The 18,278-nt window shown below is 42.4% G+C and overlaps 1 protein-coding gene across 1 annotated transcript in view; it reads right to left on the bottom strand.

The window, feature by feature from the left end:
* Window positions 1-18,053, bottom strand: part of Meiob (meiosis specific with OB-fold) — a 31,716-nt gene extending 13,663 nt beyond the window's left edge. Inside the window, exons 1-6 of the mRNA XM_032913987.1 lie at window positions 17,974-18,053; window positions 11,995-12,072; window positions 9,928-9,985; window positions 7,410-7,541; window positions 5,858-5,930; window positions 863-1,058 (exon numbers count right to left, since the gene is read on the bottom strand). Coding sequence (XP_032769878.1) covers window positions 863-1,058; window positions 5,858-5,930; window positions 7,410-7,541; window positions 9,928-9,985; window positions 11,995-12,063 — 528 coding nt within the window. The 5' untranslated portion in view covers window positions 12,064-12,072; window positions 17,974-18,053. The remainder of the gene's footprint in view (window positions 1-862; window positions 1,059-5,857; window positions 5,931-7,409; window positions 7,542-9,927; window positions 9,986-11,994; window positions 12,073-17,973) is intronic.
* Window positions 18,054-18,278: the final 225 nt, after the last annotated feature.

Raw genomic sequence — 18,278 nt, 5'->3', positions numbered from 1 at the left:
GACTTGATGTCAGTTCTGCAGGAAAAGTTTCAGAGAAGGAGAGGTGGACTCAGAGGCTTTTTCACAGTGTTTAACACAGAGATGATAGATCATTAAAGGACTTGGGGGAAACAACTAACAGTTGGCTGAAATGGCCTAGAAAGTGATTTCACCTGTGATTCATGCAGAGAACCAGATCCTCTCTCCTAAACAATTTTCTGCTATAGTTTGTGAAGGTTTATTTTTGGGGGTGGGGAGTGGAGATGCATGGATCCACATTTCCAGCCCTTTAAGGTATACCTTTGAATAGTATACCTTTAAATTTATTTTTTCTCAGTGCCTTTGTCTGTTAAACTGCTAAACTCAGAGCCTGTCAGTTACTGATGGAGCAGAGGTTGTGATACTCTCCTGACTTCCACGGTGCTGTCCTCTGCTTCTCACAGCTTGTCACAGCAGCTCCCACCACAGTCCAGTCTTCTCTCACCCTCCCCCCGCCCTCTGAGCCGCTCTGAGAACACATACACAGGCTACCCCTTGGCCTGTTTAAAGAACAGCACAGCTGTTCCTGCCACAAGTTTATCCTTCCTGCTCCTGTCCTTGTCTAGCCCAGGTTTATCTAGACAATGGATCGTGTTTAAGTACAATGGTGCCTGCTGCAGTCAGCAATCAGGAATGATTTTATTTTGTTAGTGACCACAGATAAAATGCTAATTTCCTTTTAATGAGAAATGCTATTTTCTTAATTCAACTTACTACCAAGACATAGAGGAAAAATGCCCCAGCTGGTGTTCTAAGCATTCTAACACGACTCAGGTGACAGAGAGTGCCATGCCAAATTGTAGGGAGCTTTGCTATGGTTTTAACTTACTGATTCCTGACTTACCGATCTCACAGCTGCAAGCACATTAATAATCCTCCCATCTAGACTGTGTCCATTTGCGACAATGTCAGCCAATGAGTAATAATCCCGAGACTCCTTAACAGGCAAGTGTATCAAAGAAAGTAACTTGGTGTCCACTTCATAAGGGGAACAAACTTTTACCATTGAGTGATTCTCACTGAGCAATAGTTTATAGTTGCTGGGTGAGGAAAACACAAAGTCAGCACGTTGTTAGTAAAAATACTCTGGTTCACATTCAATTACACAGCGAGTGTCGGCCCCACTGACCATCCCAGCATCTGGTAAACATATGCAGGACTGACACATACTCAAGGCCACCAATGTATTGGTAAGGAATGTCAGGCTTCTCTGAGTTACAGTATCAGACCATTTTAAAAAACAAACAAATCATCCTGAGTGAGGTAACCCAATCACAGGAAAACACACATGGTATGCACTCATTGATAAGTGGATATTAGCCCAAATGCTCAAATTACCCTAAATGCACAGAACACATGAATTCAAGGATGACCAAAATGGGAATGCTTCATTCCTTCTTTAAAAGGGGAACAAGAATACCCTCGGGAGGGAATAGGGAGGCAAAGTTTAGAACAGAAGCTAAAGGAACGCCCATTCAGAGCCTGCCCCACATGTGGCCCATACATATACAGTCACCAAACTAGATAAGATGGATGAAGCAAAGAAGTGCAGGCCGACAGGAACCGGATGTAGATCTCTCCTGAGTGACACAGCCAGAATATGGCAAATACATAGGCGAATACCAGCAGCAAACCACTGAACTGAGAATGGGACCCCCACTGAAGGATTCAGAGAAAAGACTGAAAGAGCTTGAAGGGGCTTGATACCACATATGAACAACAATGCCAAGCAACCAGAGCTTCCAGGGACTAAGCCACTACCCAAAGACTACACATGGACTGGACCCTGGGCTCCAAATGCATAGGTAGCAATGAATAGCCTAGTAAGAGCACCAGTGGAAGGGGAAGCCCTTGGTCCTGCAAGACTGAACCCCCAGTGAACGTGATTGTTGGGGGGAAGGTGGTAATGGGGGAGGATGGGGAGGGAACATCCACATAAAAGGGGAGGGGCTAGGGGATGTTGGCCTGGAAACCGGGAAAAAATAACAATTGAAATGTAAATAAGTAATACCCAATTTAATAAAGATGGAGGAAAAAAAGAAATGTAAATTAAAAAATCCAATAAAAAATGAGTAAATCATAGCCTTCCACATGCATAGAGAAATAGCAATGCTTACAACATAACGAGGCTCAGAATATTCAGAGCATATCTGTACTGTAATTTTTTTAGCAACTCTTTTGTATTAAATGTATTTCAGAGACATTTCTATTACCAAAATAAAGGTACCTTGATTTAAAAAACCAGCATGCATATAAACACCATCCAAAACAAACAAACAAAAATCATATTCAATCACTTTTCTTGGAATTTAGACTGCACTAAGAAAGTTATATTTTTGATTTAAATTTTTATTTCTCTTTCAAAATAATGAGTTTCATTATGACACTTTCACATCACTGTGTCTCGCTCGTATTCACCCGAGTGACCCGCCCCTCTTCCTCTCCCAAACTGGTCCCCTCCCCTCTCATACAGTCCTGCCTCTGCTTTCATGTTCCACACAGGTACACACACTCACTTTCCCTCCCTCACTTCCTCCTCCTCCCTTTCTCCTCTTTCTTGCTTGCTTTCTTGATTATACATGAGAGGAATATGCAACACTTTTGCTTTGTCTTTTCTGTTACTGGATTTTGTTCCCAAATCCCCCTTTGCACCCTTTAGGCTTTTCCCTTTCCCAATAGTCCCCCTTCTACTTTTTTTTTTTTTCTTTTCTTTTTTTCAGAGCTGGGGAACCCAGGGTCTTGTGCTTGCTAGGCCAGCGCTCTACCACTGAGCTAAATCTCCAACCCGTCCCCCTTCTAATTTTATCTCCCCATATCTCTTTCTTACACACACACACACACACCACACACATACACACACCTAAGTTCTGTCTGTCTGAAAGTTCTATTTTTAATATTAAAATTGCATACAATATTCATTCTACGTGTATGAAGGTTTGCCTTCATCTCCATGTCTATCCTGTGTGCTGTATGAATGCAGTGCCTGTAGAATCCAAAGAAGCAAGAGATCCCTTGGGGCTGAGCCACCCTCTGCGCTGGAAATTGAACCTGGGGCCTCAGGGAGAGCTGAGCCATCCTTCCAGCCTCTATATTTTTACTCTTAAAACATCAAATAACGCTATAACATATTTTTCTCAATAATGCATTTTTATATCTGTCTTTAAGTAGTTCTTCATTGAAATAATGTTCTTTTCATTGGAAACATGTATTGAGAATTTTTTCTGTGAGTTCTAACCATACTAGTTGTGGTTTCCTGCCTGAAACAAGCTGTAGTTTCCTTTTCTTAAACAGGGTATAAAAATTCTCTAAAAGATTTTCAAAGACTGAGATTCCATTGTTTCTTTCTTTAAAAGATTTATTTATTTGATTTTGTGTATACTTTTTTGCCTGCCTATCTGTGTGCCACATGTGTGCCTTCTTCTAGTAGAATTCAGAAAAGAGTATGAGGCCCTCTGGAACTAGAAGTACATGGCTGTGAGCTCCAATGCAGGATCTGGGAACTGAACTCAGGTCTTCTGAAAGAGCAACAGTTCCCTTAACCACTGAGCCGTCTCTCTAGCCCCACATGAAGATGTTATTAGCACCACTCTCTAACCACTGTTATTTCTTTGATGAGCCTGATTGCTTTACCTAAGTGCCTGAAGTCAAGAACTCTATTTTGCTTACTTCTGTATTGCTAACATGTGAAGCAGATTCAGAATCTTAGGGTGTAACAGTGAGGAGCTCCCCTTTACCTACACCCAATGCTCTCATAAGCCTCCCTCCCAGAGCTCTAGGCCAGCCCCTCCTTCCTCCTTTGCCTTAGTTATTCACAGCATCACCCTTGCCCTGGTCCCTGACTCATCCCTCTGGGACTCATCCTTCACAGCACAGGCCACCTGGTCTTCCTAAGCCACAGAGCAGGACACTATTTTCCAGCTAAAAGACTTCCTGTTCCTCCTCCTCCCTGGGAAGTGAGCATCACTGAGACATGCCTCTGCTTCTCCCTTCACCGTTCTGGGTTCCAGCTGCACCAGGCTATTAGGCTATGAAATTGCTATTTTAGGTGAATATTTGTTAAATGTCAGCAGTTTCCTGTTGCTCAACCTAAAAGTTAATTATTCAAGATATTCTGGAAAATGCTAAGAGGTTTCACATTTGTTGGGTCTGCCAAACATGTCCCTCCACCTCCCAAACATATTTACTAAAAATCAATTATTTACCTGACTCTAATCTAAGCATGGGAGAACATTATACAAAATACACTTAATCTCATAAGCTCATATATGTGAGCAGGAATTATAAAAACAATCAAATCATCTCAGAATGTGATCAGGATTACAACGCTTAGAGTAGGAAGAAAGTCCTGCTGAGTGGTGAGAGGGTCCATGAGTTAACATTCAACCTGAAGGATCAAAGATTCAAGCAGACAGGAGAATGTTCTATGCAGAGGGGCTAGGAAGCAGAACGGGTCAGTGCAGAGTGAGACTAGGTGTTGATGAAAAGGAAAATCCTCAGTGGCTGCAGGAGATAAAGTACAAACAGAGGTCAGAAGAGCCTGCCATCCTCAGTTAGAGCCATTCATAGGCCAGCATGGAGTCAGCTGGCACAGAAGTGGCCCTGGACAGAATCTCCTTGGAAGTGAGGCTTCCTCCCACTCCCTACCCCAGCTTTATTTGGGAGCATTGATGAAGGATGGACTATAGGCTATCAATAATGTAGGGTACAAAACCTCTGACTCTCCCCATAAGGTCATGCTCCAAGGGGAGCACACTCCAGAGCTTTCTCCTGAGCTCCAGAAGCAGCTCAGCCCCAACCCCATCCTTGCAGGGTTTTCCTAAGAGCCCTCCCTCAATAGGCCACTGCAAAGAATTTTCCCCTCAAGCTCTCCCTCCAGGGGACCCGGCCTAAGACCACGGGCACGTGAGTGGATTGAGCGCTGGATACAATCTTATATGTGTTCCCTGTGTTTATCTTTGTTTAGAGATTTTTTTAAAGATTTATTTTTGTTGGTATGTGTTTTCATCTATGGAAGTATAAGCCATTTGTATCTGCGATGTCCACAGAGGCCAGAAGAGGGCATCAGCTTCCCTGGAGCTAGCGGTGCAATATGAATGCTAGAACTGGACGCAGGTCTTCTGCCAGGGCAGTCAGTGCTTTAACTGCTGAGCCGTCTCTCCAGCCCCTCTAACGGCTTAGTTTTATTCTAACTAGAGTCTTGTTTTTACAAATCTAAGCTTCCAGACTCCATATCTGAAGATTCTGCATCCACAAACCCAATCAATCACAGATCAAATATTTACAACAACAACAACACTGTAACCAATACAAATAAAAGACAGTAAAACTACTCACATTGCACTTACAGGACATTGGGAGGTGTAAGTAGCAATGTTTTCAGATATAGAGGAAGTTGTTTTTAAGCTGTGTACAAGAGATTTGAGGACCCATGGATTTTGGTAGTCTAGGGAGACTTTTTGATTTAATCCTACATAGATACCAAGAGAAAATTAGTTTTTTTTTTGTGGTTATAAAATTATAGATTATGTAATTTATCTTAAAGATAAATATTCTTTTTTTTTTCTTTTTAAGGCTTAAGGGCATCAAATCCCATTACAGATGGCTGTGAGCCACCATGTGGTTGCTGGGATTTGAACTCAGGACCTCTGGAAGAGCAGTCAGTGCTCTTAACCACTGAGCCATCTCTCCAATCCAAAGATAAATATTCTAAGAAAGAATTCAAGATTTTTCAAATTTGAAATAGAGTAACTTCTGAAAGTTTTCTGCAATGTGATATAAAATTATTAATATTATCATTCTAGCACAAAGATTTTTGTTCTCTGAGTGGACAGATATTTACCTAGGAGTTGCGGGGCTAAACCTTTCTTCTCTTTCTGTCTCCTTTCTTTGGATCAGGGGATTTTCAATTATCACTAAAACAGAGGGCAAAGTATGGTAGCATCACAAAATCACCAGAGGATTAAACAGAGTTAAGCATGCACGACAATGACCTTCACTCTGTCAGTGCCATCCTCCAGGCATCTTTTCATGGCCCTGTGAGAAAAGGGACCCTGGAATGCAGTCATCAATTGGCCCCACACAGCATTTCCAGGGCAATGCATTGTAAGTCCCAACATGTGACCTATTCTAATATTACTTTATTGATTTTCTTTCATCCAACATTTGATTTGGTTACAACATGACCTTCAATAAAACAAATGTTTACCTGACCTTTACTCCACATCTAACTTCACAAACAATCCTTTATTTATCCTCACAGTCATCAACCCATAACATTTTAATACTTAAATTTCTCTCTACACACTGAATGCTCTAGCATTCGTTCAAGGAATATTTATAATTGTACTAGGCCAATCAACTTTTCAGTTTTCTGTCTCCATAGTTGACATTGACAACATTATTCAATTCATATCCCTGGCACATACATGGTACAGCTCTTAAGTACATACTGTTGAGTGCTGTCATCTGACATGTGCAATGTGTGCGGTACTGCAGGATTGGAGAAGAATGGTTTGACTGCCTGTTTCCTTCCTCCCTCCTTTTTCCTGTCATAAAGGAGAACTGCAGCACATGCTCTCTTATTTCTTGTGTAAGCTGGAGTTGTCATCTGGTGGTGAAGCTGTATACTTTATACTACTACTCTTTCCTTAACATTCAAAAATGGGTGAGAACCAACAAGACCTTGCTCTTAAACCCACAGTGTAAATAACTATTAACCCTAATATACGTCTACAGAAAGATACAGGATTATAACGATGATGATGGGCTTAGGCAAGTTGGAACAGGAAATAAACAGAAGATGGCAAAGCATCTCGTAGGAGTCGCTCTGCCCCAGGAGCCTGTGGAAGCGGCATGCCTTGACCATTCTGACAACGCTGGCTTTTTCTGATAAGCATCAGCATAACGGTGTTCTACTCTGTTATGACTGTACTCAGCCACAGCTTATCACAGGGGTAAGACTGTGAAGGAACATTTTCTAAGTGCCACTGGGCATGGAAGGACAGGCCTCCTGTGATCTCAGCACTTGGGAGGCTGAGGCAAGAGAACTACCACTTGTTCAAAGGGAGTTAGTGACCTAGCAAGTCTCATTCTGTCTCTGTCTCTGTCTGTCTGTCTGTCTGTCTGTCTGTCTGTCTCTATCTCTATCACTGTCTCTCCTCCCCTGCCTCTCCACTGGCTGCTGCTGCTGCTGCTGTTGTTGTTGTTGTTGTTGTTGTTGTTGTTGCTGTTGTTGTTGTTGTTGTTTGAGACAGAGTCTCACTTCTCTGGCTGACTTGAAACTCAGTATGTGGACTAGACTGGCCTCAAGCTCATAGGGATCCACCTACCTCTGTCTCCCAAATGCTGGGATTGAAGAAAATCAAACAAACAAAATCATCATGCCTACTTACCACACTCACCAACCTTAAAGTTGTCAGACAGCGAGCGGATGTAGTCTTCACTGCCCCAGGAGGACACATTCACAAAGTGATTTGGTGAGTCACGAATGGTGAAACTAAAGGTGTATCTTTCTGATCCGATATCTGAGGAAAACCCACACTTTTAAATGCCAATGGATATGATGTTGAATAAATCATTACTTGCCAAATAATCAGTTATTATTATGATGATGATAAAATACTTAAACACATGGTAAAAATTTTCCCTGCTTTATTTTAGCTTTGCTTTTTTTATTTTTGCTTTGTTTTTGAAACAGAGTAGAGCAGGTTAGTCTTGGACTTTTTTTTTTTTTTTACTTTTTTTAAAGATTTTTTTTATTATATGTGAGTACACTGTAGCTGTCTTCAGATACACCAGAAGAGGGCGTAGGATCCCATTACAGATGGTTGTGAGCCACCATGTGGTTGCTGGGAATTTAACTCAGGACCTCTGGAAGAGCAGCCAGTGCGCTTTTTTTTTTTTTTTTTTTTTCGGAGCTGGGGGCCGAACCCAGGGCCTTCCACTTGCTAGGCAAGCGCTCTACCACTGAGCTAAATCCCCAACCCAGCAGCCAGTGCTCTTAACCACTGAGCCATCTCTCCAGCCCAGTCTTGGACTTTGATGATCCTCTTGATTACTAGCAACTAAATTATTCCCTAATGTACATTGTACACTGCACTGTGCTTCCATGTATTTCCAAGTACAATGTAATGAACAGCCACAGAAGCTAGATTTCACTATAGGTCTCACTATAGATCTCACTATAGATCTCACTATAGTCTCACTATAGATCTCACTATAGTCTCACTATAGATCTCACTATAATCTCACTATAGATCTCACTATAGTCTCACTATAGGTCTCACTATAGATCTCACTATAGTCTCACTATAGATCTCACTATAGATCTCACTATAGGTCTCACTATAATCTCACTATAGATCTCACTATAGATCTCACTATGCCCTTTTCTCTCCACAGCTATGTATTCAAAAGAAAGCGCCGTTCAGGTCTGTCCAACTGTTAGACTTCCTGTTTTCAATTATTATACACACAGAAACCTGATTGGGTATTGATTATTTCATAGGTGAGATCCAACAAAGTTAAGAAATGCTTTCACCGGGGGTGGGGGATTTAGCTCAGGGGTGGAGCGCTTGCCGGGCAAGCAAAAGGCCCTGGGTTCGGTCCCCAGCTCCAAAAAAAAAAAAAAAAAAAAAGAAATGCTTTCACCAAAGTCATAATCCATACCTAAATAGCTGTTTCTAAGTAACTTGTATGTGACTAAAGCACCACTAGAGGTCAGCAAGTACACTCTTTTCCAGAATGGGATTTTCCTGTTGCTTTTGTTAATCTGAACAGTAATACACGAGGGATTGCAGAGATAGCTCAACAGGTGAGAGCTCAGTCCTCAACACCCACGTCAAGCAGCTCACAGGGATCCAACACGCTGGGTTCAGTTCCCAGCACCCACATACTGACTCACAACCTTCTGTAACTCCAGTCCCAAAGAATCTGACACCATCTTCTGGTCTCTGTAGGGACCAGGCACACGCAGACAAGCACTCATATACATAAAATAAATAAAAATGTAAAAATAAAATAAAACCTAATTCTGCTGCTGCATTCCAAGCTGGGTTATATTTGCTACCAAGACCAATTGCTTTTTGTTGTTCTTGTCGCTGTTACCCATGTGGCCATTGCCCTCTCAGTTCTGTCCCTTCTGCCATCTTCTCCCCAATGTGAAGCTGACTCACAGGCCCATCGTACCCGGTCTCATTAGTAGTATCTGGATTGGCTGTGCATAGTGGCACACACCTTTAATCTAGTACTTGGAAGGCAGAGGAAGGCAGATCTCTGAATTTGAGACTAGCCTGGACACTCATAGATACATAGAAAGACCGTCCCAAAGAGGGGGCGAGGGATTATCTAACTCTTGTATCAGCTGGATTCCCTCTTCATAGGTGCATGTAAGAAAGATCTTAGAACCAGGCAGTGTTGGTGCACAACTTTAATCCCAGCACTCAAGGCAGAGGCAAGCAGATCTCTGAAAGTGAGGCCAGCCTGGTCTACAAAGCAAGTCCCAGGACAGCCAAGGCCACACAGAGAAACCCTGTCTCAAACAAGAGAGAGAGAAATTTTAGATCACTTAGTGACCAAGGCCAGTAAATTTAGTTCCGAGTTCATACTCTCATACTCTTAGACACTATTGTATCTGATCTTAGGAAACTACAAAATTAATGAATTGATAAATTCAATTATTTGTTAAAACCTTTAAAACAGAGTTGGAGAATATCATATTAAATCATTGAAAATACTATGTCTTCATATATACACTCTTGAATTGAGTATGACCATACATGTAGAAGGCCTGGCCATTGCTCTTAAGGGTATTAAACATACTAGAAATTTTAGTCAGTTAAATGTATTTATTTGCAGTAATAAACCATACTTAATAAAAAAAAATTAAGAAAGAGTTAAATAGAACTCAGCTTTTTCTGTCTGGAAAGCCTTTGACATCTGTTTTCCCAATAACTATTCCGATTATTTTCTGAAAAACAAAAGGGTAACAGAAGACCAATATTAAACACAGATGTAGATGGTAAATTTAATTTCATGGACTTGTTATATTTTACTAGCTTTAAAAAACATTTTTGACTAGGAAATATATAAATGCATTTATTCCAGACAAACAGCTAACAATCTTCATAAATATTCAGTTCTCTAAGGAATAGTACAAAGTAATGAGACAGTTAACTACCATTACAAATATGATCGTTCACTTAATATGTTTGTACTTTATTTCCCGTCACTAGAGGGAGCTGTCAGTCCTTACAGAACTCATCCAAACCACATGGCTAATGAAAGTTAACTTGCCACAGTCTTCAAAGCTTTCCTTTCCATAGGGCTTTCTAACATAAGGCGGCTTAGCTTCCTAATACAAATGTGTTGGCAACAGCGGAGACTGCAACAGGTTTAGACCTTAAAGTTCTAGACTTTAAATCTTGGAGATACTAGCATCTCAAAAGTTCTAGTGCTCTCTTCAGTGAACGCCAAGGAAAAAAGTAAATATTAAAAAGATGCTTTAAGAAATGCTGTAAGAAGGGGTTGGGGATTTAGCTCAGTGGTAGAGCTCTTGCCTAGGAAGCGCAAGGCCCTGGGTTCGGTCCCCAGCTCCGAAAAAAAAAAAGAACCAAAAAAAAAAAAAGAAAAGAAAGAAAGAAATGCTATAAGAAAAACAAACAAGAAACAAAAGCATCTTTCTGAGAGGAAACCGAGGAAACTCTTTAATGAAGATTCCTAGCAACTGTTTTCAACCTTGCAATAGTTTGTGACATTTAACACAGTCGGGGGCTGGAGAGATGCTCAGCCATGCAGAGCATTGCTGCTCTTGCAGAAGACACCGATGCAGCACCCACATGGCAGCTAACCACTGTCTGTAACTCCAGTTCCAGAGGATCTGATCCCCTCTTCTGGCTCCCGTAGGCACTGCACACATGCGGTGCACAGAACAGATTCAGGCAAAAAGTCCCCAAACACATAAAACAAGAATCAGTCAAATACATCCAAACTTTAAGATGATCACATTCCAGCTGAGCTGTTGGTCATCTTATCACATTCATACACATTTAAATTCCATATGTGTGCACATCTTACTGAATATTTTGAGAAACATATTAGCAGAAAGCTTGAATAAAACTTTCTAATTGGGGCTGGCGAGGTGACTCATTGGGTAGAGCACTGGCTGTATTTCTAGAGGATCCCCTTGCCCACATGGTGTTTTACAACCATCTGTAACTCCAGTCCCAGAATATCCAATGCTCTCTTCTGATCTCTGCAGATACCAGGCACTCACATGTTGCACACACATACAGGCAGACAAAACATCCATACACATAAAAATAAATAAAGAATTTTAAAACTTTGTAACTGAAAAGACAATTCACAACAACTTGAGTGGCAGAGACTCCAGTTCTAAGCCCTACCCTGGAGACCTCTGGCTACCAAGTTCCATCCCTAGACCACTCTAGTGGCCAAACCTGACGCCTTGAGGCAAGTGAGGGGCCAGGCCCCACTCCTGAGGAGCTCTAATGGCCAAACCCAGCACCACCCACCTCAAGGCAGGAAAGTGTCCAGGCACTGCCCCCCCCAAAAGAAACCCTCACCAATCCTTGAGATTGTCCCACTCAAGGTCAATTGACACTCAAGGTCAATTAATAGTCTCTCCAGTATAGACCACCCTGGAAAATTCTGCCTCCACTCCCCAGAAACCCTATACAAACCTTGTGTCCTGCCCAGTTCTCTGCTACTCTCCTGAACAGAGGCGGCCCCCCTTTTGGGTTTTCCCCACACAATAAATACTTTGTATGAAGTTTGTTGTGAGATGAGATGTGACTTTGTGATATTCCTTGGTTCCTAACTGCAAGGATACCTTTCCACCCAAGCTGTAACACTGACAATGTGCCCAGCAAATCAGTAATGGAGATATAATGTAATGTTGCCACATAAAGCTTCATAAGCAAATACTTAAATATTAGTAAAATAGTTGTGAAAACCTACCAGATTAGCCATATTTGGATGAAGATCTGAAAGTGCAGTGAAGTTCTTCAGTGCGAAGAACTTAGCCATGCTTTAAATCTGTTTTAGAAAATATAATTTGTATGTATAAATTAAATATTGAAAACCAATAGCAAAAAATTTAAATCTAAAACTTAAAATTAACCAAGGAAGCACTAGATATTATCTCTTGAAAAATTTTGTAACAGTGAAACATGACTAATTCAGATTTAACCTGTAGAAAATAGGTCCAAGCGCTGAGAAGGTTCATTGGAGAAAACACTCATAAGCCTTTTAGCCTAAGTTAGATCTCTGGAATCCATGTAAGAAAGTCACAAGTGGTGGGTCACATCCGCAGCCCCAACAGTCCTGGGTAAGATGGGAACCTGAGATAGGAGAACCACCTAGAAGTTCCAGACTTCCCTAGAGTACTTAGCTAGGCAGAAACAAGAGAAATCCTACCTCAAAAAAGGTAGAAGGAGAAAACTGATCCTCAAAAATTGCTTTTGAACTTCACATATGCACCCACTCCCATACACACATCTTACACACACACACACACACACACACACACACACACACACACACACACACACAGAGCGCTCTGGGGGTTGAGAAATAGCTCAGTAGTCAGGACACTTGCAGCTCTTGCAAAGGACCTGAGTTCAGTTTCTAACAAGTACAATGCAGCAGTTCATAGCCATCTATAAATCTGATACCCTTTTGTGACTCTACAGGCACTGGGCACACACAAGAAGTGTGGCAAAACCTACACATACATAAAAATATATCAATCTTTTAAAAATTATTCCATAAAATGCCAGACACTTTAGGTTGGCGAAGACAAACTATTTAGTGGGTGAACTATGTGTAAAAATACCCATATACAAACTAAATGGCATCTCCTGAGTTTGATGACTTGGGGGATCTTTCAACTCCCAATATTATTATCTAAAGTATATTCATGACATCAGTGTTTGTCCACCAAAAAAGTTATCACTTGCTTTACCACCTGTTTTGAGAAATACAAATTTAATACAGAATAAAGAGTTAAACATTGAAGGTAAAATATTATATAATTCATCATCAGCTTCTACTTACTACTTTATAATCTCCTTCAGGCTTTTTGAGACAGGGACTCAGCTAAGTCACATTGGCCTTGAAAACGCTAGATATGGGGTTGGGATTTAGCTCAGTGGTAGAGCGCTTGCCTAAAGCACAAGGCCCTGGAGTTCTGGTCCCCAGCTCCAAAAAAAAAAAACAAAAAAACAAAACAAAAAAAAAAAAAAAAAAAAAAAAAAAAAAAAAAACAGCTAGATATGCTTTTGGTCCTGAACTCCTGATCCTCTGCCTCTGAGATTAAAGGTATGTGTCTCCACACTTGGCTATACTGCCTCCTTTTCTCCAACTCTAGTGCCATGTCCCCAAGCCATGTCACAGCCATCAAACAAGATACCACCATAACTTGTTTTCTTATTCATTAATGTGTGCGTTGTGTAATAAGCGATTTGGGTTAAGAATCAAATTAAGATCTAGAGGGGTTGGGGTTTAGCTCAGTGGTAGAGCGCTTGCCTAGCAAGCTCAAGGCCCTGGGTTCGGTCCCCAGCTCTGAAAAAAAGAAAAGAAAGAAAAAAAAAAAAAAGATCTAGAGCTACAGTCACCAGAACTTCTCCCTGAACCCACTCAGGCTCCTCACGGGGAAGAAAGGATAGGGCCAGAAGTGACACCTTACTAGACACCCTCAGACCACTGAGCTAGGCAACCTTAGTGAAGGTGGAGGGAAGAAGTTATGGTGCTGGAACTCTGCTGGTTTAAGGTTAAGGTAATGCCACGGGTGACTGATAGGAGGCCACGCCTCCACAAGAGACAGAACACTGCAACCGTCTCTGACTGCGCTTCTATCTACGTCTCCCAAATTGCTGCCCTGAGCAGCTGAGCCTGGCTCCGGCTCTAGCAGGGTGACCACAGTCTGATCTGAGTTACATTAGCCCTGGCCGGTTTCTCTGGAACCTTCCTGTTCTTTAATGGTATAACCTGGCCAAACCCCTTGTGTCCCTCTTTCTTTCCTTCAGAGAATGTTGAATTGCTTGGTCCTTCTACTCTGGTGTGAAAGAAGAGGATTCTGTTAACCCTGATGAAAATGAAACACTGCAAGCTTCTAGTTCAGAAGTGGTGTCTAGCTAAGAGGTCATCTGAGAATGTCGGTCAGCTCTTAAGCTCAGGATTTTCTAATTTTGAGGCTCGATCAAATTCTGAGAAATTTAGTCACTTGGAATAAATGAGTGAACTGTGACCGGAGTGGTAGGGGTAAGTTAGAGCTTTGCTGCACTTATCATGCTGGTGAGTCCAAATATAATTGTGTGCACATGCACTCACACGAGTACGTTAATGCCCTTCTGGACTGCTTGCACTTTTCAGTGTCGTGACTGTCCTCCAGGCTGAAAGCTAGGTGTCCTCTATTCCCCTTCACTTCATTGTTGGGAACATTTCTATCCCTTGGTAGGATCATTATGGTGTGTACCTTTGATATCAATATTTGGGAAGTAGAAGCGAGGGAACGAGGAGTTCAAGGCCAGTCTTGGAGATATCAACCCTCGCCCTCCAATACACATACATCGAATTCTGGATATATCCCAGGCTGACTTTGAATTTTTTTTTAATTATATTTATTTTCTTACTAGGGGGTCGACATGCATGTGAAAGTCATAGGACAACTGGTGGGAGTTAGTTCTCTCCGTCTACCATGTGGATCTGAGGGATTGAGCTCAGTCATCAGGCTTCACAGCAAGCATCTTAATCCACTTAGCCATCTCACTGCTCCTATCTACCCAACCCCAGCAACCTCAGCCTCTAGAATGCTGGAATTCAGGTATGTGACGCTATGGCCGACTTTTTAAAAAAAAATGTTCATGGGTGTTTTGCTACACCTAAGTCTGTGTGACACTTGTGTGCCTGGTGCCAAAGGAGACCAGAAGATATCAGATCTCCTGGACCTAGAGTTATAGATGGTTGTGAACCACCCTGAGAATCGAACCCAGGTCATCTGCAGGAGCAGCAAGTGATCTTAACCACTGAGCCCTCTCTCTAGCCCAATATGCCCAATATTCAGTTTCTGTTCTTGAACCTCTCCATCTGTTTGTCTCCTTCACATGAGTTGTTGTCTCGACCTCTCTTCCAACCACCCTCTAGTGCCCTTACTCCCCTAGACCAGAGAAGATGTGGGGTTTGGCAGAAGCAGCTCCCTCTTTCCTTTTTCCTCAGTCACAGCACCTTCCAATCTTCCCAGGATAGGCTCTTCTATATTAGTCCAAGATGAGGCCCCTCCTGCTATACATCCTCTGCTTCTGTCTCCTCGGTATAAGGCTGCCTCAGAAGATCAGAGCCTAGCTTGTCTCTTCCTCTGTTGTAACCACAAAGGGCTAGGCACTTCAGGGCTAGGCACTTCAGGGCTAGGCACTTCAGGGCTAGGCACTTCAGGGCTAGGCACTTCAGGGCTAGGTACTTCAGGGCTAGGTACTTCAGGGCTAGGTACTTCAGGGTGTCACACGTATTTGCTACTAAGTATGTAGACTGAATTAAATGAAGTCCTAAACAAAAATCAGTTTATGATTTGAGGATAATATTGTTACAGCTAACTTTTTTGATAAATATGAATTCTAGTTGATACCTAATACTACCTTTACAGCATTTAAATTATAGACACGAGTGTCATTTATAGCTTGTTATTCTAGGTAAAAGGAGCTTCCAGAGAACTTGGGAATGACTTTCTGTTTTATTCTACAGATTAATGCTAAGGAAGTTTTCTCCGTGATGTTATTTCTATATAGAGTATCTTTGCGACTTCTCACTACAGACCACAAGTTTTGTAACAATGTTTTATAAAACTAGGATTCCTTTCTCAGTGTAAGAAAACAGTCTCCTTTCTTCCAAATACTCTTGACTTATCTATTAGAAAGTTGGTCTCCTAGTCACCACATTGGAAAAAATCCCAGTGTGGAGAGAGATGAAAGTGTTAGTAACCTTCTATGGTAGTAGTATTTACCACTGCTTTTAAAAAGAATAAAAAATTTTAAACATAAAAATGTAGGAAAAAATGTATGGGGGTCAATAAGATGGCTCAGTGAATAAGGCTCTTGCTACCAAGACTGGCAACCTGGAACTGATCAGCAGAAATCACATGATGGAAGGAGAGAATCAGCCCCCAAAACTTGTTCTCTGACTTCCACACATCCGAAGTGGCACCTGCATATCTGTACAGACAGACAATACATTGTTGTTGTTGTTGTTGTTGTTGTTGTTGTTGTTGTTGTTGTTGTTGCGTGTAGTATGTATAGTCTGGGTGCACATGTGTGTATATAAATGTACACAAAGGCCAGAGGAAGGAGCCAGCTCTATTTCTCTTTGCCTTATTTCTTTGAAACAGATTCTCTCACTGAAACTGAAGCCAGGCAGGCTGAAGGCTAGCAAGCACCAGCGATCTCTTATCTCCGACCCACAAACTCCAGCCATGCCCCACTTTTATGTGGATGCTAGGATCCAAATTCATCATATCTGCATCCTTTTGTAGTAAGCTCTTATCCAGTGAGCCATCTTCCCATTCCTACTCAGTATTTTAACATGTATTTTAATTATTCTGAGTGTCATTCTGGAAAAGGTAAAATCCTGGATATGATGAAAAGAACAGTGAAAACAGGAGGTGTTATAGTAGGAGTAAGGGAAAACAAGTGGAACATGGGGTGAGGGAAAGTAATATGTAGGCATATGAATATATATGTTTTACTCAGTATATATTACATATCATAATACTCTATCCTGATATATTTTCTCCAAAATCCTATATGATATACATACATATCCTGTCCCTATCCTTGAGAACCTGACAGGTTCCCTTCCTCCTTAAAACCCTCTCTCCCAGTTAGATATGGTGACATATCCCTGCGATCTCAGCATTTGGGAAGTGGAGGTAGAAGAGTCAAGAGTTCAAGGCTAACCTCAACTACACCGTGAATTTTGAAGCCACCCTGGGCTACCTGAGACCCTGTCTCAAGAGGAAAGGGAGGGAGGAAGGAAGGATTTGAAAGGAAAGAAAGAGTCAGACAGTTCTGAGAAGATGAGAAGGAAGGAAGAGGAGAGAAAAAGAGAGAGGGAAAAGTAAGTAAGGAGAGAAGGAGAAAAGGAGAGAGAGATCATTTTTCTCCATTTCCTCTGATATTTGGAGTGGTGCTGGCTTATAATCCAAAACACAGAAGGCAGAGGCAGGAGAATCACAAGTTCAAAGATAACCTGCACTACATAGAAAGAGTCTGTCTCAAAAAAACAAACAAAATACTAAAAAGGCCTGTCTGTCTCTGCAATTTTATTTGTTTGGTTTTTTTGTTTGTTTGTTTGTTTGTTTGTTTTTTCGAAACAGGGATTCTCTGTGTTGCTCTGGCTGCCATGGAACTCGTGCTGGTCTGGAACTCAGAGATCTGCCTGCCTCTGCCTCCCGTCTTGCATACGCTGGAATTAAAGGTGTGCATCACCACTACCTGGCTACCGGATTCATTCTTGTCTTGGAGAACCTGACAGGGTGAGGACGTGGAGAGAAAGCATCCATGTGAGGCATCTGACTGGATAGAACCTGACCTCGAGGGACATGGTGACCTAGGACACTAACATCCTGGGACCCTGATAGCGACAGGCTTGACAGGAAATGGACTGTCTGGAAGGGAGCTGACAGGAGGGAACAGGCAGGGTAGGACCCGACTACAAGTAAACCGGCGAGGAAGAAGAGCCGGGGAAGGAGAGACACGAATGAATGAGTCCTGACTGGAAGGGACCTGACGGACTGAGAACAGCGCGCTCGGCTGTGAACCTTCGGGACGTCGGCGCGTGCGATGCCGCGCGGGTTTCCTCTCAGCTCAGGCACAAGCCCTAAGAACTGGGGCGTGGTCCCGCGCCGCCGAATGGGTGCCACAGCAGGCAGTCCGAGTCGCAGCTCACCGGATACTTCCGGGCCAGCTAGGTGATCCACCGGGTTCCACCTGACGCGGGTCACGCTCTACGACTTCCCACAGCAGGGCGGGCGAACCACCTGGAGTCCGCGACCGTTAGCAAGAGGCCCCGCCCCACCGCTTACTGGCCCCGCCTCCGCGACTCACTGACCCCGCCTCCATCGCTTGTTGACCCCGCCCCGGCCGCGCGCTGACTCCGCCCCTATGCTTGCAGGTCTCACTGGAAATTCACAGTTCCAGGAGAGAAGCAGTCCTTTCCTGGAACTGGAGGACTTCGTTCGGACTTAGGTGGTG

This window comes from Rattus rattus, chromosome 9 (genome assembly GCF_011064425.1).
Source record: "Rattus rattus isolate New Zealand chromosome 9, Rrattus_CSIRO_v1, whole genome shotgun sequence".
Taxonomy (NCBI): domain Eukaryota; kingdom Metazoa; phylum Chordata; class Mammalia; order Rodentia; family Muridae; genus Rattus; species Rattus rattus.
The sequence above is the reverse complement of the archived record's forward strand: the minus strand, read 5'-3'. Positions and strand labels throughout refer to the sequence as shown.